Consider the following 21,636-nt stretch of genomic DNA (forward strand, 5'->3'; position numbering starts at 1 on the left):
TGAAGACAAACTATGAATTAACACATATGGAATCACGTAGTAACCAAAAAAGTGAAACAAATCTAAATAGATTTGAGATTCTTCAAAGTAGCAACCCTTTGCCAAGAGTGTGCAAATCTGTCAAGGCATTCTCTCAACCAGCTTCATGAGTTAGTAATCTAGAATGCATTTCAATTAACAGGTGTGCCTTGTAAAAAGTTAATTTCTGGACTTTTCTTTTTCCTTAATGCGTTTGAGACTGTTGTGACAAGGTAGGGGTGATATACAGAAGATAGCACTATTTGGTGAAATGACAATCCATCATTACTTTGAAAGTTTCTTCAAGTGCAGTCGCAAAAACCATCAGCGCTATTGATGAAACTGGCTCTTATGAGGACAGCCACAGGAAAGGAAGACCCAGAGTTACCTCTGCTGCAGAGGATAAGTTCATTAGAGTTACCAGCCTCAGAAATTGCAGCCCAAATAAATGCTTCACAGAGTTTAAGTAACAGACACATCTCAACATCAACTGTTCAGAGATGTGAATCAGGCCTTCATGGTCGAATTGCTGCAAAGTAACCACTACTATAGGACATCAATAAGAAGAAGTGACTTGCTTGGACAAAGAAACACAAGCAATGGACATTAGACCAGTGGAAATCTGTCCTTTGGTCTTGATGAGTCCAAATTTGAGATTTTGGTTCCAACCGCCTTGTCTTTGTGAGATGCAGATGATCTCTGCATGTGTGGTTCCCATCATAAAGCATGGAGGAGGAGGTGTGATGGTGCTTTGCTGATGAAACTGATTGATTTAGAATTCAAGGCACACTTAACCAGCATGGCTACCACAGCATTCTGCAGCAATACGCCATCCCATCTGGTTTGTGCTTAGTGGGACTATCATATGTTTTTCAAGACAATAACCAACACACCTCCAGGCTGTGTAAGGTCTATTTGACCAAGGAGAGTGCTAGAGTGTTGCATCAGATGACCTGTCCTCCACAATCACCCGACCTCAACCCAATTGAGATCGTTTGGGATGAGTTGGACAGCAGAGTGAAGGAAAAGCAGCCAACAAGCGCTCAGCATATGTGGGAACTCCTTCAAGTCTGTTGGAAAAGCGTTACAGGTGAAGCTGGTTGAGAGAATGCCAAGAGTGTACAAAGCTGTCAAAAGACAAAGGGTGGCTACTTTGAAGAATTTAAAATATATTTTGATAACACCTTTTTGGTTACTACATGATTCCATATGTGTTAATTCACAGTTTTGATGTCTTCACTATTCTTCGGTAGAAAATAGTTCAAATTAAAAAATTTAAAAAATTGACCTTTTATTTAACCAGGCAAGTCCGTTAAGAACACATTCTTATTTTCAATGACGGCCTGGGAACAGTGGGTTAACTGCCTGTTCAGGGGCAGAACGACAGATTTGTACCTTGTCAGCTCGGGGTTTGAACTCGCAACCTTCCGGTTACTAGTCCAACGCTCTAACCACTAGGCTACGCTGCCGCCCCATAAAGAAAAACCCTTGAATGAGTTGGTGTCCAAACTTTTGACTGGTACTGTAAATACCCCCCTCCCCCCCCACACACTTCTAAAACCGAAGTTGCTCCCTTGGTTTTTACTCTCCAAGGCCTAACAAGATGGTAATGGTAGTCACTGGTAATGTTCAACTCATAGGGCCCTCTTGTGGCCTTTAAGCCAAATAACAAAACTGACCATCCTTTTCTCAACTATGAAGGAAGAAAAAAATATGCTCATTATTTGAGTGGCAATTGAATCAAATACCCATATGTGGACATAGGTACGTTTTTGCATTGGTTGACCCTATACCCACGCCATTACCGAACCTAAATGTTTTACATGCCTTTCACTGATTGGTTAAGCCTACCTGACCTTTGACATTATGCATGTGTTCTGCTGTATTATAGTGGTTATAACAATAACGGTTTCCTATGTCATGCTTAATGTTCTCAACACTGTGCTGCACCGTCATTAAACGATTCTGTGGTAAATGTGTTCATCTCAAACATTTTTAAGCCTTTACCACGTGTATTTTACATGCCTGTCTGTCATCTTAAGATATCAAGCAGTTAGCATTATGCCTTGGTGCTTCTGTGGGTGACCAACATGAATCTAATATGCTTCTCACGGCTCATCGCAAGTAAAAACATCTTACATTGCACTGATACAAGAAAAGAAACAGTCTTCTTTCTTTTCAAATTTTATTGGGTTTCATTGATTGATCGTATGAATGTCGTCGTTCCACAATGTATTTGCCAGTGAGCGAGACAGCAGTGAAATATAGATGTATAGAACTGCAGCAGTATAGGAATAATCTGTCATTACATATCTGTTTAGTATTATAAGAAGTTGTCCAAGTTACCAGTGGCTCTTTGTTAACTGTGTGTTTGCGTGCATAAGTATGTGTATATGCATACATGTCAAATTGTGTGGGTCAATTGACAGGCACTAGTGAATCAGGCGTGGATTCCATGCATGCAGAAGGCCATTCTGTGTACATATCTGAATTGAATACAGTCGGAATACATCATGTACATTGTCATGTCATAAGAGCCCTGTGTTCTAACTGGTCAGTGGGGTTGGAGTAACGCTAGTGTAAGGACTGGATGACATCACACTAGAACGGGATTAAGAAGGATGGGACATTGATGTCACAACGTATCTTAGGGGAAGTATATCTGCACAGATAACCAAATTGAGGTGTCTGAAATAACAGCATATTCCCTAGATACTAGTGAAATACTTCTGAACAGAGCCAGCGGTGACTAGAGCTGGATTGGAACTTATCGGCTCATATGAATAGTTCCTTCCTGGTTTCTCTTGACATAACAGTCCAATTCTTAATGTTCTTATCCTAGACTTTACTGGCAGTGTATAAATACCCTCACATTCACCAACCACTACTTCTGGTCCAACTTCACTCCAGTCCCAAATCTGTTTGTGCTCTTGTTACTTGCCAACTCCATTGCTGTCATTTTCAAGCCGTAAGGAGTTGGCAAGAGAGCAGAAATAGACTGGCACCCAGGCCATCCCAATGATAACCCAATGAGGAAAACTTCCAAAGACTACAGCTAAATATCCAAAAACATGCTTTTCATTTCTGTACAGTTCTGTTATAGCCCGTTACCGTCATGTGTGTAGTAGAGGAGCACCCAAGATTTAAGGGGATCCAACTGCTGATATGTCTGTTACCGTAAAACATATAAACAAAAGGGCAACCTCAAAGCCTTAAGACTGCAAACTATTGGGCATGCAGCAACTCCTAGTTCACGGACTACTGTATGAACTATTCGTTTTTTTACATCTTCGAAACACCTCTAATTTTCAAAATCAGGCAAATTATCCATACTGCAACCAAGAGGCACCATAATACCATTCCGAACCATAGTGCTAGAAGATGGTACTCACCACACAGGCAAATCTCACTCACACAACTCTGTGCTCTTCAAATTGTCTAATTTCTACCAAGCTTTGTCTCTAAGGATAGGGGGTGGGGGATTCTTAGTTCTAACAGTCTGAATCCGTGTTTAAAAAAAGGTCATATTTGTAAGGAATTTCTATGTAATTTTAATGTTTAGATTTGTATGTGATGTTATTAGCGTACAGGAAGACACTTGTAAGCATTCAATTGGTCTGTATTGAAAGGTCTTCACTTATGTTTTCATTATTTTTGAATGTTCCCAAAACTACCACATGTGCAATCTTATTTTTAAAAATTGAAGGGGTGTCTTCCTCTACTCTGTTTAGTGCCAGTCAATGAGTGAAACATTCAACCCAAAGCACAACACCAAGGTCCAATATTGTCCTATCTTAAAATCAGCAATTCAACATATCTTTGGTGGGCTTTAAGAACATTTGCTACGAGCGATCGCTATCGCAACAGATTTAGAGAAAGAGTACATTCGTTTAACATTCATTGTTTCTTTTGTGTGAGCACAGCTCTGTCATGGGAGGTGTTTTTTAGCCATAGAAAGACAAACCAAACCACTGATATTTGGTTGGTGGTTCCCACACTGTTTCATGTGTAGAACACTGAGAAAAGCACTAATAGAATCTGAATTCTACTCATTGAACATTCCATTCTATTGGTTCTAGTTCTGTGTGTTTAGTATTGCGGGAGCCAGCAGGTTATAAGGCATAGAGAGAAGCACCATCAGTACTGCAGCACCTGCATCTGGATGACAGGAGAGGAGAAGGTTGACTAACAGTTATTAACCCTTTGTAGAGTGGAAGTTCTGGACAGTTCTATTGTCCTATCCCGGAATGCTACGGTCCTTCATGATGTCAACGGCTAGAATTAATAAGAACGATTGACAAAGGATGGAATGTTCTGTCCTTATTTATCAAAGGGTTAACAACAGTTCCTCCAACCTAAATCTTTCTTATCCATTATAAGTAAGATAGTAACTGATCCTGGTGCAGGTGTTAAAGGCGGAGAGTATACGCAGGTAGGGAGAGCGCCTCAACCTCACAGGAGGAGTGGTTCTAGAGCTGCGTTTCCAAGGCAACAAGGGAGCCGAACAGAACAGGGCGCAGGTTCCAGTGAGAGTGCATCCCAAATCACACCCTATTCCCTATATAGAATAAAATAGTGCACTACAAAGGGAAGAGGGTGTCATTTGAGTATCTGCCCTAAAAAGGTTTGTTTTGTTATCTGGAATAAAATCACTTGGAAACCTTCTATATCTAAAACAATATTTAGATAAGTTCAGCTAAGTAGTTAAGACAAAAGCCACTCTTGTAAGCAACGTTCGTTTAGAAAGAGTGGGGGAGCAGAGACGGAAACGATTTGAATAAAAACACACTTAGGAACGAGTGTATAGATCATTACGATACACTGTAATATCAAGGAATACGATCATACAACAATTAAATAGTAAAAACACAGAAATATGCTCACGCTGCAATTTACAAGCTTCACTTTCCACTTACTAGTCTCCTAATCAGGATTCGGGCCAATTCCATTTCAAATCATTCAATTCAAAGGCGTGATTTTAAATTCAAAATCAAATTGAAATGTGCCATTTATTTTTTAATGAAAGATTTTCTAAATTCTTGACATGGAATTTGAATTTGCTTCTTGAATGAACTAAAGTGAATTGAAATGTAATTCACCTCGACCTTTCCTAACAACAAGCAACAGCTAGTATAAACACTATCCAAATCACAGAGATGAACTAACTCTGATATCATATAGCAAATAGCTCAATCTGAAGAACTTCACAAGTCTATGTATAGCCATGTCCAGTCAAACAAATGTCCAGTCTACAGAACCACTGGGCTCGTTCCAGGATGACTACATTGCAGAAGCTTGCCAGAAGTCACAACGCCTGGATAGGTGTGTAATTCTGTCCCATATCTGCTAAACAACTCATTGATATAGCAATGCGATGCCCGACTACGCACTCGCTGACGTGACACGCAACCGTTGGTTGATGCAATGCAGTCTGGGACGCAACCGTTGGTTGATGCAATGCAGTCTGGGACGCAACCGTTACGTTACTTCAATATCAAGAAGTTTTAAGTTCGACTAGGCTTCGATTTCACGTTTACTTCACTTTCTCTAGCACAGGCATTATCTCAATAAGACAAAACAGATACTAACTAGTCTTTATACATTGTGTATCTTCATCACATTCCCATGTTCCACACAAGTGGACTTAAAGGCTACACTCCCAATATTCATACTAGCATACTACTTAGAATGCACGCCAAATTCACTGGTATCGTTCACTAAGCAGTACACTAGTGTGGCTATTGGAACAGAGCCTTTGAGTGTGCTCCAATGTCCATCCTAGCATACTACTTAGAATGCTAGGACCCAATACACGGGTTTGTTCCCTAAGTAGTATGCTAGTATGGACATTGGAAAAGAGCTTCTATTCTCTTCAGTTTCTTAAAACAAACGCAAATCACATCATGGACATTTACGCAGCAGCTCTGGAGTAAGTAAGTCATTGAGTTCTTCAAATGAACATCGCTTCATAAAAAATAAAACATCATCCTAAAATCAACACTAGAAAAGTGCTAGCCTGGTTCCCAGATCTGGTTGTGCTCTTATCAATTCTATTTCTGTCATCGTCATGCAGTACATACGACTGCCATTTCAATGAGTGATAAGGAGTTGGCAAGAAAGCACAAACAGACTGACAACCAGGCTATAAAAATGCAGCTTCTAAACATTAACTTATGGAAGAAACCACTGCAAAACTGTTTCTTTAGGACAATAACATGAAGGTAGAAATGGTAGAAAAATCACATGAGGGGGATATATGTACTAGGGGGGAATGGGGGGGATATATGTACTAGGGGGAAATGGGGGGGATATATGTACTAGGGGGAAATGAGGGGGAAATATGTACTAGGGGGGAATATATGTACTAGGGGGGAATGGGGGGGGGGTATATGTACTAGAGGGGAATGATGGGGATATATGTACTAGGGGGGAATGGGGGGAATATATGTACTAGGGGGGAATGGGGGGAATATATGTACTAGGGGGGGATATATGTACTAGGGGTGAATGGGGGGGGGTAATTATTTGGTTAAGATTTTTGATTGGATAACAGAGTTAGGGGGAAAGTATGTGGGTTATACTATGTACCATACTATCTTTCAAGATATACCAAGATGAAAGCCTGGTCCAGGATCTGTATGTGCTTAAGTATAGCAAATCCTCTGACTATCATTGTTAAATAAAAACTGATCTAGGATTAGGCTACCATTCCTTCATAATCAAATTGTAAACAGGCATATTAGTGGTGTTTAAAACAGTTAAAATAAATAAAATGATATGTACACACAGTGTGGCGGGGGTAGGTCTACAGAGGTCGGCGAACCATAGTGATGTCACAATACCATTCCCACTCTAGAATGACATTAAGATTCTAGAATGACATGGAACTTGGTGGCGTCAACATGGATGTCAGTGGAACTCTACATTTCAGACAGAGTTTGCTGATCACCGTCTATCTACAATTCTTAAGGTATAACGGGGATGGAACTATCCTTCAAAAGTGGTGAGTGTGTGTTGGCGTAGGAGGTGGGGGGGGGGGGGGGGGGTATTCCCAATGTGAGGGCGTGTAAGTGTGTGTTGTCACACCCTCTTCGTGTGTGTGTGCAGGTGTGTGTGTGTAGGTTGGGGGATGAGGCCGGACGGACGGGTGGGATATTAGACAGTGTTATCCTGACTAGGAGTTTCAGCGTTGGGGGATGAGGCCGGACGGACGGGTGGGATATTAGACAGTGTTATCCTGACTAGGAGGCTCAGCGTTGGGGGATGAGGCCGGACGGACGGGTGGGATATTAGACAGTGTTATCCTGACTAGGAGGCTCAGCGTTGGGGGGCTCCAGAAGAGTCTGTTGAACTGGAGACAGAGAGAGGAGAGAGGAGAGGGAGATTAAACTGACGGTAATAAACCTGATCACACTTTCAACAAACTGCAACTTCTAAAGCTTCATAATGCCTTCATAAACCTTTTACAACTAGAATCAGCCTTGTGGCAATTTTCAATGGAAGGGAATTTCATCTACTCTAATCAAATCTACTTCATTTGAAGTAAAGTACAAAAGGCTAAACATAGCCACAAAGATGACTTTTCCATGAGGAGAGAGGTGTTGGTCGTGGAGACTACTTTTCCATGAGGAGAGAGATGTTGGTCGTGGAGACTACTTTTCCATGAGGAGAGAGATGTTGGTCGTGGAGACTACTTTTCCATGAGGAGAGAGATGTTGGTCGTGGAGACTACTTTTCCATGAGGAGGGAGGTGTTGGTCGTGGAGACTACTTTTCCATGAGGAGAGAGGTGTTGGTCGTGGAGACTACTTTTCCATGAGGAGAGAGATGTTGGTCGTGGAGACTACTTTTCCATGAGGAGGGAGGTGTTGGTCGTGGAGACTACTTTTCCATGAGGAGAGAGGTGTTGGTCGTGGAGACTACTTTTCCATGAGGAGAGAGGTGTTGGTCGTGGAGATGACTTTTCCTCTTTTCTTCACCAAACATTAAGTTCCTCCCACTCTCCCACTTCCTGTCTTCCCGCACCTTCTCCCTCCCTCTTCTCTTTCTCCCACTCCATCCTGCTCTTCCCTCCCCCCTCTTCCTCTCACTTCTCATCGATCCCATTCCCTCCCTCTCTTCCCCCTCCTCTCTCCCTCTCTTCCGTCTCCTCCTCTTCCGTCTCCTACTCTCTCTCTTTCCCTGACAGACCCCTTTAACTGGAGAGAATAATGTTTCATATTTCACTCCAACAACACTGCAGTACCATCAATGCAGCAGAGAACAGACATTCTCTACATTAATCTTCATCCAAACAGATCAAACAAATGACTTCATTAACTGAATCTCACACATAGGATAGCAGACCCTTCCCTTTTTACACATTTTGTTACGTTACAGCCTTGTTCTAAAATGGATGAAATAAATGTTTTTACTCAATCTACACATAATACCCCATAATGAAAAAGTGAAAACAGTTTTTTTTATGTTTGCAAATGAAAACAGAAATACCTTATGTGAATAACTATTCAGAACCTTTGCTATGAGACGCCACATTGAGCTCAGGTGCATCCTGTTTCCATTGATCATCCTTGAGATGTTTCTACAACTTGATTGGAGTCCACCTGTGGTAAATTCAATTGATTGGACATGATTTGGAAAGGCACACACCTGTCTGTATAAGGTCCCACAGTTGACAGTGCATGTCAGAGCAAAAACCACGGTCGAAGGAATTGCCCGTAGAGCTCCGAGACAGGATTGTGTTGAGGAATAGATCTGGGGAAGGGTACCCAAACATTCATCCAGCATTGAAGGTCCCCAAGAACACAGTGGCATCCACCAAGACTCTTCCTAGAGCTGGCCGCCCAGCCAAACTGAGCAATCAGGGGAGAAGGGCCTTGGTCAAGGAGGTGACCAAGAATTCGATGGTCACTCTGACAGAGCTCCAGAGTTCCTCTGTGGAGATGGGAGAACCTTCCAGAAGGACAACCATCTCTGCAGCACTCCACTAATCAGGCCTTTATGATAGAGCTGCCAGATGGAAGCCATTCCTCAGTAAAATGCACATGATAGCCCGCTTGGAGTTTGCCAAAAGCCACCTAAAGGACTCTGACCATGAGAAACAAGATTTTCTGGTCAAATGAAACCAAGACTGAACTATTCGACCTGAATGCAAAACGTCATGTCTGGAGGAAACCTGTCACCATCCCTATGGTGAAGCATGGTGGTGGCAGCATCATGCTGTGGGGATGTTTTTCAGATGCAGGGACTGGGAGACTAGTCAGGATCAAAGGAAAGATGAACGGAGCAATGTACAGTGAGATCCTTGATGAAAAGTTGCTCAAGAGCGCTCAGGATCTCAGTCTGGGGTGAAGGTTCACCTTTCAACAGGACAACTATCCTAAGTACACAGCCAAGACAACGCAGGAGTGGCTTCAGGACAAGTCTCTAAATGTCCTTGAGTGGCCCAGCCAGAGCCCGGACTTGAACCTGATCAAACATCTCTGGAGAGACCTGAAAATAGCTGTGCAGTGACGCTCCCCGTCCAACCTGACAGAGTTTGAGACGATCTGCAGAGAAGAATGGGAGAAAGTCCCTAAATACAGGTGTGCCAAGCTTGTAGTGTCATACCCAAGAAGACTTGAGGCTGTAATCACTGCCAAAGGTGCTTCAACTAAGTACTGAGTAAAGGGTCTGAATACTTATGTAAAGGTGATATTTCAACAAACAAAAGAAATTATACATTTGCAAAAATTCCCCCAAAACTATTTTTGCTTTGCCATTATGGGTTATTGTGTGTAGATTAATGAGGGTGGAAAAACTATTGAATCCATTTTAGAATAAAGCTGTAACGTAACAAAATGTGGAAAAAGTCAAGGGGTCTGAATACTTTCCAAATTCACTGGAGATGGGACCTGTATGGGTGGTTTGGTGGTTACCTTGTGGTTCTGTGGCCACCACAGCGTCTGGGTTATCAGTCTTCACCAGGTCCGCATTCAGGCTCTCTGTAACAGGACACAGCAGTCTGGTAAATCTGAGAATTTATCTAGATACGATTATCTGAATATAGATTATTGTAATCCCAGGTAATCATTACACTGTTATCAAAACTATATAGAATCATATCCACATTATACCACAAGATCTAGATCACAGATTACATCAGATTACGTCATATTACGTCAGATTACGTCAACCCCATCTGGCTTCTTACGCTGTATGCTGAAGCAGAGCTTCTTCTTCTGGTAGGAGACGTAACTGGTGACCGCGCCAACCAGCGCCAAGCCAATGGCACTGATGATCCCGGCGATGGTTCCGGTCTCAGCCATGGTGTCTTTAGCACAGAGGAACACAGAGGTGTAATAAATTGTCAATAACTGATAGCCAATAATCAATATTAGACACAGACCTTTGCCATGCATAACCTGTTGTTTCATAAAATATTGTTGTTGTCGTCATACCAAGGTTGTTGTCATCGGCGGCAGACTGGCCTCCACCATGTCCACCTACAGGAATGATGCATGTCAGCTAGTCAGTTACATTCTATTATAATGTGCAATCAATGTAAATGCCTTTAATAAAGGTCCCTGTGTCCTGATTGAAAACATTAACTACCTACCCAGATGTAAACACTGTTTACGTATTCGTCCAAATAAAACAAGACATTTACCTTTAAGTAGGATTTAAACAGAGTGAGTATCTTCATTTAAACAAGCAATCGTAAAGGTCTGAACTCAGAAGTCTGTTCTCACGCTCTTTTATTATGTTTGTTTATCTAATAATTTCCCCTTTTTAAGATCATCCATTACCTTTGCCTTTGTCAGGGTTGTAGGGGTCGTCTTTCCTAACGTCAAGCAGATCATCATTTGAGAAAGATCCACTTAAGGGATATAGAATCAGCTTTAACTGGCAACCCTAACCTGACACACCAGGCTCCAAGCCAGGGACGGCCCCCGCTCAAACACAGCCAACGTCCCCAACCTGCCAGGCTCCAAGCCAGGGACGGCCCCCGCTCAAACACAGCCAACGTCCCCAACCTGCCAGGCTCCAAGCCAGGGACGGCCCCCGCTCAAACACAGCCAACGTCCCCAACCCTAACTTGACAGGCTCCAAGCCAGGGACGGCCCCCGCTCAAACACAGCCAACACCCCCAACCCTAACTTGACAGGCTCCAAGCCAGGGACGGCCCCCGCTCAAACACAGCCAACGTCCCCAACCTGCCAGGCTCCAAGCCAGGGACGGCCCCCGCTCAAACACAGCCAACGTCCCCAACCTGCCAGGCTCCAAGCCAGGGACGGCCCCCGCTCAAACACAGCCAACGTCCCCAACCTGCCAGGCTCCAAGCCAGGGACGGCCCCCGCTCAAACACAGCCAACGTCCCCAACCTGCCAGGCTCCAAGCCAGGGACGGCCCCCGCTCAAACACAGCCAACGTCCCCAACCTGCCAGGCTCCAAGCCAGGGACGGCCCCCGCTCAAACACAGCCAACGTCCCCAACCTGCCAGGCTCCAAGCCAGGGACGGCCCCCGCTCAAACACAGCCAACACCCCCAAAGGAGGGTCTCCAGAAAGAGGAGAAAGTTCAGTAGACGAGGGAGTCAGTCACAGTATATAGAGGACAAGCGCTGGTCTTCTAGTGTACAGATGTAATAAGGAGAAAGAGAAGGATCGGGGTTTCCAGATGTCATTCAGGAAGGAGAAAGAGAAGGATCGGGGTTGCCAGATGTCATTCAGGAAGGAGAAAGAAGGATCGGGGTTGCCAGATGTCATTCAGGAAGGAGAAAGAGAAGGATCGGGGTTGCCAGATGTCATTCAGGAAGGAGAAAGAAGGATCGGGGTTGCCAGATGTCATTCAGGAAGGAGAAAGAGAAGGATCGGGGTTGCCAGATGTCATTCAGGAAGGAGAAAGAGAAGGATCGGGGTTGCCAGATGTCATTCAGGAAGGAGAAAGAGAAGGATCGGGGTTGCCAGATGTCATTCAGGAAGGAGAAAGAGAAGGATCGGGGTTGCCAGATGTCATTCAGGAAGGAGAAAGAGAAGGATCGGAGTTGCCAGATATTATCACCACATTAACAGGATATAGACCATCAGCTATGCTTTGTGCACAGTACACACGCAGTACACACACAGTACACACACAGTACACACACAGTACACACACAGTACACACGCAGTACACACACAGTACACACACAGTACACACACAGTACACACACAGTACACACACAGTACACACACAGTACACACACAGTACACCATGATGCTGAGATGAGGCTGAAAATATTTATCTTTTAAAGCTTATTTCCTGCAATTCTACACATTTACACATAGATCAAATATAGAGTGATATAAAGAAGGACAGAGATTGGATATTAAAAGGGATGCTGTTAAATAGAACTAGGTATTATCCAAGAACAGAGCAGAAAGCTGGTCCCCAGCCCAGTAGACAGGCAGGTTAGGGTTGATTTGGGTAGGCCCAGTAGACAGGCATGGTTTAGTTTATCCAGGTTGACCAGGTAGGTTAGGGTCAGGTCGGGTAGGTCAGGCAGGGTTCTTACCCCCGTTCCCTCCTCTGTTGTTGGGGGCTCTGTCTCCCCTGCCTCCTCCTCCAATACCTTTATCTGACGAGACATGACACCACATCAACCCTCTGATACTAGGCTACTACTGCAATATACAGACTATCAAACCAAAATACTATAATACCACTGTAGTATAAAGACTATCAAACCCTAATATACTAATACTATACCACCACTGTACTATAATACTACTGTGACTATAGTATACAGACTATCAAACCCTAATACTATATTACCATTCTACTCCTGTGACTGTAGTATACAGACTATCAAACCCTAATATAATATTACCATTCTACTACTGTGACTGTAGTATAAAGACTATCAAACCTAATACACTAATACTACAGCCTATTACTATGACTGCTATTCCTAGTATTTGCTACTCTACTACAACTAAAACTGCTACAGTTTTCTACACCAGCTATCTACTACTGCTCCACTACAATATGTATACCACACCTACTGCTGCTCCACTACAATATGTATACCATAATACCTACTGCTGCTCCACTACAATATGTATACCATAATACCTACTGCTGCTCCACTACAATATGTATACCATAATACCTACTGCTGCTCCACTACAATATGTATACCATAATACCTACTGCTGCTCCACTACAATATGTATACCATAATACCTACTGCTGCTCCACTACAATATGTATACCATAATATCTACTGCTGCTCCACTACAATATGTATACCATATCTACTGCTGCTCCACTACAATATGTATACCATAATACCTACTGCTGCTCCACTACAATATGTATACCATAATATCTACTGCTGCTCCACTACAATATGTATACCATAATACCTACTGCTGCTCCACTACAATATGTATACCATAATACCTACTGCTGCTCCACTACAATATGTATACCATAATACCTACTGCTGCTCCACTACAATATGTATACCATATCTACTGCTGCTCCACTACAATATGTATACCATATCTACTGCTGCTCCACTACAATATGTATACCATAATACCTACTGCTGCTCCACTACAATATGTATACCATAATACCTACTGCTGCTCCACTACAATATGTATACCATAATACCTACTGCTGCTCCACTACAATATGTATACCATAATACCTACTGCTGCTCCACTACAATATGTATACCATATCTACTGCTGCTCCACTACAATATGTATACCATAATACCTACTGCTGCTCCACTACAATATGTATACCATAATACCTACTGCTGCTCCACTACAATATGTATACCATAATATCTACTGCTGCTCCACTACAATATGTATACCATAATACCTACTGCTGCTCCACTACAATATGTATACCATAATACCTACTGCTGCTCCACTACAATATTTATACCATAATACCTACTGCTGCTCCACTACAATATGTATACCATATCTACTGCTGCTCCACTACAATATGTATACCATAATACCTACTGCAAACCCACACTTCTGAATGACATACTCTACACAAACAAAATAAGAAAAATAAGAACAAAAGTAATGTAATTATGTAATTCATACATAAATAAATTATAACAAAAATAAACAATAACCTGCTTGTCCCTTGTTCTTGTCCTTCCCTCCAATGTCATTGTTGGGATCCAGAGCATCACTCAGGTCAAACTCATCAGAGGCTGCAGGGAGAGGTCACAGGTCAAAGATCATGGGTAAAAGTTCAAATGCGAGTCAGGCAAACAACAACAAAAAATGAATCTACAGTATATCTAACATGTCTCAACCAGGAGGAAAACCAAACAGCATAGTCACAATATACAGCATCTGTGAAGAGATACATTCTATACATGGTAACTTAATGTCTACAGCCCTCAAACTCAACTCTGGGCCTCTAAGCCAGTTCCAATGTATTTGTTCATTGTTCCCTTATAATCAGGGACTGATTTAGACCTGGGACACCAGGTGTGTGCAATTAATGATCAGGTAGAACAGAAAACCAGCAGGCTCCGGACCTCGTAGGGTCAGAGTTGAGTACCCCTGGGTCTACAATATCAGTTTCCCATACATTGTACAGATCCATAGATACATACAGACAAATACGAACACAAAAGAAGATGGGACGTCACTGCTTTCACAGCTTCCAGTAGCCACACAGTCGAGAAAACATCTCCGAAACTAGAATCCACATCCAGGAGCACTCACATCTACTCTATTTTGGTACTCAATAGATACCGAATGTCCAAAGGTCATTCAAAAGTCACACTGCCCATTTGTTGAATTCAAGAAAATGACAGCATTCTGTGGCTAAATAAACAACCGAGATAATGAGATGCAAACACACAACACGACATTCTACGACAGTCTACAATAGCATGCTACACAGGATGTCGTTGACGCAGGCAAGATATCACTACAATGTGTGTGAATGTCTATACGTGGACCGTGTCCCAATAGTCTTCACCGGCTTCCTTTCCTCATCTCCGCCATTATAACCAATAGGAGTTGTCATCTGTCCAGTCCAATCAGATCATTGGTCATGAGAGAAAGCAGATACCAGGAACAAGGAAGCTAGATTAGATCAGAGCCATACAATAGAGAGAGTTTGGCAAACTAGCCTCCATGTTGGTTCTAAACATTCCATGACATTAACCTTCTAATCTCCTTTCTAATTTGAACACATCTGGTGTCAAAATGGCCACCAATAAAAATGATACAATCTCAAACTGAATTTTCCAAACACTATACCTCTGTTTTAGATTGAAGGGAGGGGGGGGGGGGGGGGGGGGGGATATATTGATATTGATAGGCAGCATCTGACATGGCACCCTATTACCCACATAGGAAGTAGTGCACTATGGGCCCTGGTCAAAAGTAGTGCACTACGTAGGGAATAGTGGTGCCATTTGGGACACAACCCAGACTTGACAACAACAGGACGATGGTTCTAATTGGGGAATGGGGATGGTTCGTTAACAGGCCTGTGTTCAAGTACTACTCAAAATCATTTCAAATACTTTATCTGTGCTTGATTGAGCTTTCCTGGCACTCTAGGCAGGCTACAGAAAAAGCTCAACTTGAACATTTCTAATATGATTTGAATCCAGGTCTGTTCGTTAAGCGAGCAGTACCAACCGGGCTGGGGCTTCGGTGGGGTACCAACCGGGCTGGGGCTTCGGTGGGGTACCAACCGGGCTGGGGCTTCGGTGGGGTACCAACCGGGCTGGGGCTTCGGTGGGGTACTAACCGGGCTGGGGCTTCGGTGGGGTACTAACCGGGCTGGGGCTTCGGTGGGGTACCAACCGGGCTGGGGCTTCGGTGGGGTACGGGGACCCATGGTGGCGAGGGGGAGCAGAACAGGGTGAAGGCTGGGCCCAAAGTCAAAATCAGCCTGGAACTCATCTGTTAGTGTAGTGAGTGCTCAGGGGTTAGTATAGCCTGGTTAACATTCAGTCTGGTTTAACCAGGCTAGGCTTCATGCTAGGCTTACGGCTAGATTCAATCTGGAGCGCGGAAGATTAGGCAATAGCGTAATTGAAATTGAATGGCACTGTTCCTGCGTTCGCGGTGACTGCATTCAAAGTAAAGGCTGCAGATGGTGGCTCAATCTTAAATTACTTTTACATTTCAATTGAGGTATAATGTGGATCTTCCACACTTCGGGTTATATCTAGAGTAGTAGTGTTACTACAAATTGTGGACAGGTCTTTTAGTGTAGTGATCGCTCTAGTAGGGTTAATGGAGTCACATACAGCACTGTAGTAGAGGTGCTTGTGAGGTTTAGGGCACGCGCACACACACACACACACACACACACAGAGAGAGAGAGAATAGTAGGTTGACTGCAATCTACATTCAAGTTAAAACCACAACATAGACAAGGTTTTCAAGGGCAAGACTGACCAACCAAATAAGGGACAACTTGATTCACACGAGAGGTACAGACATACATGTGTTGATGGAAACATGGTGGCACAGCAGTGGTTCTCAAAAGGGTGTTCGTGTCGTGATCCATCTTAAGCATCGTCTAGACTATGTTGTCAAATAGTTTACCCATCAACTAGGTAAAAGGCTGTTCCATCCAAGTCAAACCTCAGACTGCATTTAACATAATCATTATCTAGTGACAAGCACTGACTGTAAACTAGGTCTGTCTACGGTAGCCATTTTATTGCGAAGTACATCCCCTGCCGTCTCTATAGCCTACCTGTGAGCCACTTTGGGTAAAAGTCTCTTCTAAACGAGAGACTAAATTAATGCTGGATTAGTAGTGTAGCAGTCTTAGTATGTTAGCTAGTAGTAGTATATAGTAGCAGTCTTAGTATGTTAGCTAGTAGTAGTATATAGTAGCAGTCTTAGTATGTTAGCTAGTAGTAGTATATAGTAGCAGTCTTAGTATGTTAGCTAGTAGTAGTATATAGTAGCAGTCTTAGTATGTTAGCTAGTAGTAGTATATAGTAGCAGTCTTAGTATGTTAGCTAGTAGTAGTATATAGTAGCAGTCTTAGTATGTTAGCTAGTAGTAGTATATAGTAGCAGTCTTAGTATGTTAGCTAGTAGTAGTATATAGTAGCAGTCTTAGTATGTTAGCTAGTAGTAGTATATAGTAGCAGTCATAGTATGTTAGCTAGTAGTAGTATATAGTAGCAGTCATAGTATGTTAGCTAGTAGTATATAGTAGCAGTCTTAGTATGGTAGCTAGTAGTATTATAGAGTAGCAGTCTTAGTGTGTAGCTAGTATTATAGAGTAGCAGTCTTAGTATTGTAGCTAGTAGTATTATAGTGTAGCAGTCTTAGTATGGTCTTAGTCTTAGTATGGTAGTAGTATAGAGTAGCAGTCTTAGTATGTTAGCTAGTATTATAGAGTAGCAGTCTTAGTATGTTAGCGAGTAGTATTATATAGTAGCAGTCTTAGTATGGTAGCTAGTAGTATTATAGTGTAGCAGGCTTAGTATGGTCTTAGTCTTAGTATGGTAGTATTATATAGTAGCAGTCTTAGTATGTTAGCTAGTAGTATTATAGAGTAGCAGTCTTAGTATGTTAGCAAGTAGTATATAGTTGCAGACATAACTGTAGTAAGTAGGCATTTCTCCATTCACTTGTTAAGTGTGAAGGGTCTGATTAGAAAGCCTGTATGTTATGGTGGTTTCTTCCTCATGTGTCCTCTGGTTTGAGCTTGAGCCGAGCCTTGGTGGCTGTGGCTTTAGGAGGACCCTTATGAGGTGTGTGTGATCTTACGTGGCTTGGGCTTGTGTGACGGGGCCTTAGTGGCTGGGGCTTTAGGAGGAGCCTTAGTGGGGGTGATCTCCTCATCTTCTCCAAAGACGGCACACGAGGAACGTCATCACAATGGCACATGAGGAACATCATCACAATGGCACATGAGGAACGTCATCACAATAGCCGAGGTCAGTACAGTCAAACCAGGGTTAGATTCAATCCAGACCGTGGAACATCCGCGTTATAGTGCGATTGACATTGAAAGATAATGTTCCCGCATTCGAAGAGACAGAGTTTGGGGGTAAACGCTGCATATGTTGGCTCAATCGGAACAGTCAAAGTTTTTTATTAAAATTGGATGATATTTTATTATATTGTTATGTTTCCCAGCAAGAAAACCAACTCAATATTAGCAAGGTGTTCTTAATGTTTTGTACACTCAGTGTATGTTTCCCCTTTCATATGTGTCTGGTGTTAGCTAGTTACTGACTAGCTAGGTCTTCATCTGTGTCTGGTGTTAGCTAGTTACTGGCTAGCTAGATCTCCATCTGTGTCTGGTGTTAGCTAGTTACTGTCTAGCTAGGTCTTCATCTGTGTCTGGTGTTAGCTAGTTACTGACTAGCTAGGTCTTCACCTGTGTCTGGTGTTAGCTAGTTACTGACTAGCTAGGTCTTCACCTGTGTCTGGTGTTAGCTAGTTACTGACTAGCTAGGTCTTCAGCCAGCATGGAACAACACATCAATCAGCACTGCTGTGAACAGCATCACAAGAGACATGCCAAACAGGAAATGTATAAATGACATTGATCAAATACTATGAATTAATATAAGCTCCCCACCCACTCCGCCTGTCTTTTAAAACTTCCTGATAGTTTCTCAGATTTTGAGCATTTCTATCCAAAACAAATATTATGGGTGATATTATTGTGATATTATTATGGACAATTTTACATGGAAATCAGAATGACTGTCCGAGACCTTTAAAATGTCAAGCACCCTGCCACGGTCCGGATTGAATCTAGGCCATAACATTTGATTTATTTAACCTTTATTTAACTAGGCATCCCAGTTAAGAACAAATTCTTATTTACAATGACGGCCTACTCCGGCCAAACCCGGACGACGCTGGCCCAATTGTGCGCCGCCCTATGGGACACCCAATCACGGCCGGTTGTGATACAGCCTGGAATCTAACCAGGGTCTGTAGTGATGCCTCTAGATGCACTGAGATGCAATGCCTTAGACCACTGTGCCAATGCCTAATACCTGCTTAGGAGATTAGTATGATTTACCAGCTTTGTGCTTAAGCATGTGCTAAGTAGGCCTATAGAGCATAGCTACAGTAGAGAATAAAAAGTAAGCCTATACACAGTCTCTGAATTATGCTGATTAAAAGGGGAAATCCAAGGCACCAGTGGAGGCTGCTGAGGGGAGAACGGCTCATAATAATGTCCGGAGCAGAGCAAATGGAATGGCATCAGATACCTGAAAACCATGTGTTTGATGTATCTGATACCATTCCACCCATTCCGCTCCAGTCATTACCACGAGCTCGTCCTCCCCATTTAAGGTGCTATCAACCTCCTATGGCTTGTACTAACGTTAGAACCTTAGATATAATCAATAATAGAAAATACACTACATCTTTATTAGTAGTCTTTCATGTGGTCAATACCTGATTAAATACCTGCCAGGTTAATAGATGTAAATAAATGAGGAGCCTTGTGCTTACTCATGTGAGCACAGTTGCTACAGCACAGGCAGATATAATCAATAGCAGAGAAAGTCTATATTCAGACTGATCTGTGAATCTGGGATCGTTTACCTGCTCCTGCCCCTTCTACTGCTTTGGGGGTGGCTGCTGCTGAGAGAAGAGAAGCAATGAGAGAAGAAGAGAAGAGAACAAGAAAAGAACAGAAGAAGATTAGAGATGAATAGAAGAAGAACAGAAGAGAACAACGTCATCATAGAGAATGTAGCTACATCAATACAGTCAAACTGATGATATTAATTCATATAAAACATGCAGTCAGACAGTGCATTGAAGCTACAATCAGCAACTGGTACCTCAATTTAGATTTTTTTTTTGCAAATGAACGACGTCATAGCCAGCGCATACAAACGTATTGTTAGAAAAATGTCATGCAGAATATAGCTACATCAACACAGTCAGAATGTACCTAAATTAGTAGTCAGTAGACTTCATACTCAGGGACCAGAAATACATTGTTAGATAATGGCATACAAGAGCCTTCAGAAAGTATCCCCTTGTTGTACTCAGGATGCATATTTTGGAATATTTTTATTCTGTACAGGGTTCCTTCTTTTCACTCTGTCAATTAGGTTAGTATTGTGGAGTAACTACAATGTTGTTGATCCACGCTCAGTTATCTCCTATCAGAACCATTCAACTCTGTAAGTGTTTTAAAGTCACCATTGGCCTCACGGTGAAATCCCTGAGTGGTTTCTTTCCTCTCCAGCAAGAGAGTTAGGAAGGACACCTGTATCTTTGGCTGCGGTTCAAACTCATAAAAAAAGACACCCTCGTCCACATAGCCTCGCCTTGTGCCCTTGTGGGAATCCCGTCGCCACCTTGGAGGGCGGTCCAAATGATTAGCTAAGCAAGGGAAGTTTGCGACGTAAGCCCCTCAGCCCTCGTTTTTAGTCGGCTTTGCGAGTGTACAATTAGGTTGACTCCGGGGCCTGAAACCCATAATTTAATTTGCGACGATTGTACATCCGCTAAGAAAAGTCAGCGAAAACTTAAAAACAACATCAATGGATTAGTCAACATACAAGTAAAAACAAATGCAAATAAGTTTGAAATTGTGCTACTAATGACGGCACAAACATGTCTTGTAAAAAGTAAATATGTTTCTTTTGGAAAATGTAGAAATAAAAATTCCTTCTTCAGAAGTTCCAGCTAGGCAGGCTAACATTAGTTAGCTAATTAATTAGTTATCTATCATACAGTAGGCATATTTTAATATAAGTAGACATGCACTCATAATTGACTGTAGCGTATATAAAGCACAAACAAGCTACCGGTGGCTGAAAACACAATCATCGCGGTGTAACGGTTCTCTTTAGTTGAAGGAGAGGCGGTCCAAAATGCGGCGTGATGATGATTCATGTTTGTTTAATGAAGAAAAAAACTATACATGAATAAACTAACGAAAACAATAAACGTGAGAACTCAAAACAGCCCTATCTGGTGCAAACACAAAGACAGGAACAATCACCCACAAACACACAGTGAAACCCAGGCTACCTAAATATGGTTCCCAATCAGAGACAATGACTAACACCTGCCTCTGATTGAGAACCATATCAGGCCAGACATAGAAATAGACAAACAAGACATCCAACATAGAATGCCCAACCAGATCACACCCTGACCAACCAAAACATAGAAACATACAAAGCAAACTATGGTCAGGGTGTGACAGTACAACCCCTCCCCCCCAAGGTGCGGACTCCGGCCGCAAAACCTGAACCTATAGGGGAGGGTCTGGGTGGGCATCTGTCCGCGGTGGCGGCTCTGGTGCTGGACGTGGCCCCCACTTCACCATAGTCTTAGTCCCCCAGACGGGGGCAGACGGGCGGCTCAGGCGGCGCTGGGCAGACCGGCGGTTCAGGCGGCGCTGGGCAGACGGGCGGTTCAGGCGGCGCTGGGCAGACGGGCGGCTCAGGCAGCGCTGGGCAGACGGGCGGCTCAGGCGGCGCTGGGCAGACGGGCGGCTCAGGCGGCGCTGGGCAGACGGGCGGCTCAGGCGGCGCTGGGCAGACGGGTGGCTCAGGCGGCGCTGGGCAGACAAGAAGCTCAGATGGCGCTGGGAAGACGGGAAGCTCCGGCAACGCTGGAGAGGAAGGCT

The 21,636-nt window shown here is 43.1% G+C and overlaps 1 protein-coding gene across 8 annotated transcripts in view; it reads right to left on the bottom strand.

Annotated features, from left to right (window-relative positions):
• Nucleotides 1-2,186: 2,186 nt before the first annotated feature.
• Nucleotides 2,187-21,636, bottom strand: part of LOC109881864 (CD99 antigen-like protein 2) — a 28,842-nt gene continuing 9,392 nt past the window's right edge. The window contains exons 3-10 of one of the 8 annotated variants that reach the window (XM_020473969.2): nucleotides 19,587-19,622; nucleotides 17,781-17,855; nucleotides 14,145-14,225; nucleotides 12,552-12,614; nucleotides 10,457-10,501; nucleotides 10,210-10,329; nucleotides 9,935-10,000; nucleotides 2,187-7,369 (exon numbers count right to left, since the gene is read on the bottom strand). In XM_020473969.2, coding sequence (XP_020329558.2) covers nucleotides 7,308-7,369; nucleotides 9,935-10,000; nucleotides 10,210-10,329; nucleotides 10,457-10,501; nucleotides 12,552-12,614; nucleotides 14,145-14,225; nucleotides 17,781-17,855; nucleotides 19,587-19,622 — 548 coding nt within the window. In that variant the 3' untranslated portion in view covers nucleotides 2,187-7,307. Of the gene's footprint in view, nucleotides 7,370-9,934; nucleotides 10,001-10,209; nucleotides 10,330-10,456; nucleotides 10,502-12,551; nucleotides 12,615-14,144; nucleotides 14,226-17,780; nucleotides 17,856-19,586; nucleotides 19,626-21,636 lie in introns of all 8 variants that reach the window. The other 7 variants (XM_020473967.2, XM_031791808.1, XM_031791807.1 and 4 more) reach the window with 7 other exon arrangements.

This window comes from Oncorhynchus kisutch, linkage group LG16 (genome assembly GCF_002021735.2).
Source record: "Oncorhynchus kisutch isolate 150728-3 linkage group LG16, Okis_V2, whole genome shotgun sequence".
NCBI lineage: Eukaryota > Metazoa > Chordata > Actinopteri > Salmoniformes > Salmonidae > Oncorhynchus > Oncorhynchus kisutch.